This window comes from Centruroides sculpturatus, unplaced genomic scaffold (genome assembly GCF_000671375.1).
Source record: "Centruroides sculpturatus isolate CEXI.00-Female unplaced genomic scaffold, Cexi_2.0 scaffold1136, whole genome shotgun sequence".
NCBI classification, from domain to species: domain Eukaryota; kingdom Metazoa; phylum Arthropoda; class Arachnida; order Scorpiones; family Buthidae; genus Centruroides; species Centruroides sculpturatus.
In genome coordinates, this window is record NW_019385375.1 from 180,986 (window position 1) to 183,345 (window position 2,360).

General features: G+C 30.0%; 1 protein-coding gene across 1 annotated transcript; it reads left to right on the forward strand.

Moving 5' to 3' along the window:
* The first annotated feature begins 808 nt into the window (after positions 1-808).
* LOC111638290 (gastrula zinc finger protein XlCGF7.1-like) lies at positions 809-1,940 on the forward strand. The gene has a single exon (XM_023383979.1). It carries the CDS (start codon positions 824-826, stop codon positions 1,742-1,744), a length of 921 nt encoding a protein of 306 aa, XP_023239747.1. The 5' UTR covers positions 809-823; the 3' UTR covers positions 1,745-1,940.
* Positions 1,941-2,360: the final 420 nt, after the last annotated feature.

Consider the following 2,360-nt stretch of genomic DNA (forward strand, 5'->3'; position numbering starts at 1 on the left):
CAATGCGTTTTCTAAAACGTTGCTAATATTCTTGATAAACGTTGTACAGATCTACTGGACATACGCTAAAATTATTCAAAAGATCTGAAGAATACACCGATCTTGCCTTTCTACTTAAAATCCATAGGCTTTTGCTGTGGTACTTTTTTTACACTAATGATTTCTTCTCTTTAAAAGCATACGATTTCTTCCACGTTTCTGTGCTAACCACTGGAACAAACTACATAAATTTAATAAATATAAACAGTAAAAGTGAAACAGTTTAATTTTTTACACTTATTTAAAAGTCCGCTAAAGAATTAAAGCTGATTCAATCAGTTCGTGATTGTAAAGTGTAAAATGTTTTACTTTTAGTGTAAACAACAAATGATGCCTTGCTTTTAAATGAAAAACATAGGTTTACTTTACCAATTATATAACTTCAACACCAATATTTTAACATTGAAACTATGTTATATTTATTGAAATATAATAGGTAATTTATAATGTCATTTCTTAATCTTTCAGTTGATCAAGAAGAGAAAATTAAGAAATACAATATCCAGCAGAATTCAGAAATAGAAAAACAATTTAAATATAATATCAAAACAAAAAGATATTTTTCTTCGAGCAGAAAATGCAATAAAATTCATGACAAGATTAAAAGGAAATACTTTAAGGTTATGATCGCATCAGATTCTAAACAAGAATTTACGTGTGAATTATGTAAACATACATTTACAAATAAGAGAATATTTGAAACACATCTGTTCTGTCATATTAGAAAAAAACTATTTTGCTGCACAACCTGCAATNCAAGATTAAAAGGAAATACTTTAAGGTTATGATCGCATCAGATTCTAAACAAGAATTTACGTGTGAATTATGTAAACATACATTTACAAATAAGAGAATATTTGAAACACATCTGTTCTGTCATATTAGAAAAAAACTATTTTGCTGCACAACCTGCAATAAGAAGTTTTTGTGGCAATTTCTTTTGCGAAGACACATGAAAGAACACAAAACTAGAAATGAAAACGAAATCTCTCACATAAATTTACGTTTGCAGCTATCTGGAAATCGAGTGAAGTCATTTTCAAGAAATGATAAAGTTCATGCATGCAAGATAAGTGGAAAAGAATATAAGTATGAAGATCGACCTATCAAATCCGATATTTATAATAAGAATTTTAAAAGGAGAAGGCAACCGAAACGCTATAAAAAAACATACAGTGAAGAACGTCCTTTCAAATGCGATATTTGTAATAAGGGTTTTAAATGGAAAGGGCCACTAAAAATCCACCAAAATATTCATAGTGAAGAACGTCCTTTCAAATGCGATATTTGTAATAAGGGTTTTAAATGGAAAGGGCCACTAAAAATCCACCAAAATATTCATAGTGAAGAACGTCCTTTCAAATGCGATATTTGTAATAAAAGTTTCAAATGGAAAGGGTCACTAAACAGCCACCAAAATATTCATAGTGAAGAACGTCCTTTCAAATGCGATATTTGTAATAAGGGTTTCAAATGGAAAGGGCCACTAAAAATCCACCAAAATATTCATAGTGAAGAACGTCCTTTCAAATGCGATATTTGTAATAAAAGTTTCAAATGGAAAGGGGCACTAAAAAGCCACCAAAATATTCATAGTGAAGAACGTCCTTTCAAATGCGATATTTGTAATAAAAGTTTCAAATGGAAAATGCAACTAAAACGCCATTACGAAACTCATACTGATGAACGTAACTATTTTTCTTAGGTATGTAAGAAAAGGTTTAATAAAAATGTTTGATAGCTTATAAAATCGTTCATAATAATAAATTCAATTGTACTTGTGATATAACATACAAATATATTAAAACAAAACACTATTTGGCATCACGAAGTAGTTTATAATCAATTTGTCCATACTTGTGAGGTATGTAATTAAAGTTTTCAACGCGGTTCTAGTTTAAAGTGGCATATTATTATACACGGCAATGAACACTTATATTCTTGTCATATGTGTAACAAATATTTTAAGACACGCTGCTAACTTATATCTATAAGCGTCATTAGAGCTTCCAGGGATATATAGTGGGCTATGTGTTGGTTTAATGAATACGCTAGTGGATATACGCTTTTTGTTAAATACGATATTAATGTCTAAGAAATGTACCATCCTGGAGATTTTTTGCTCTAGCTTCAGGTTAAGGCCTTCTTCGTTTTCGTTAATTCTATCTACAAAGTTAGCAATTACTCGATTGTTTTTCCAAATTATAAATATGTCATCTACATATCTCTTGTAGTATACTATATCCCTTTCGAAGCTACGCAGAACTTTTTCCTTTACTTTTCTAACAACAAGCACGGAAAGAAGCCCTGAAATTGTTAGC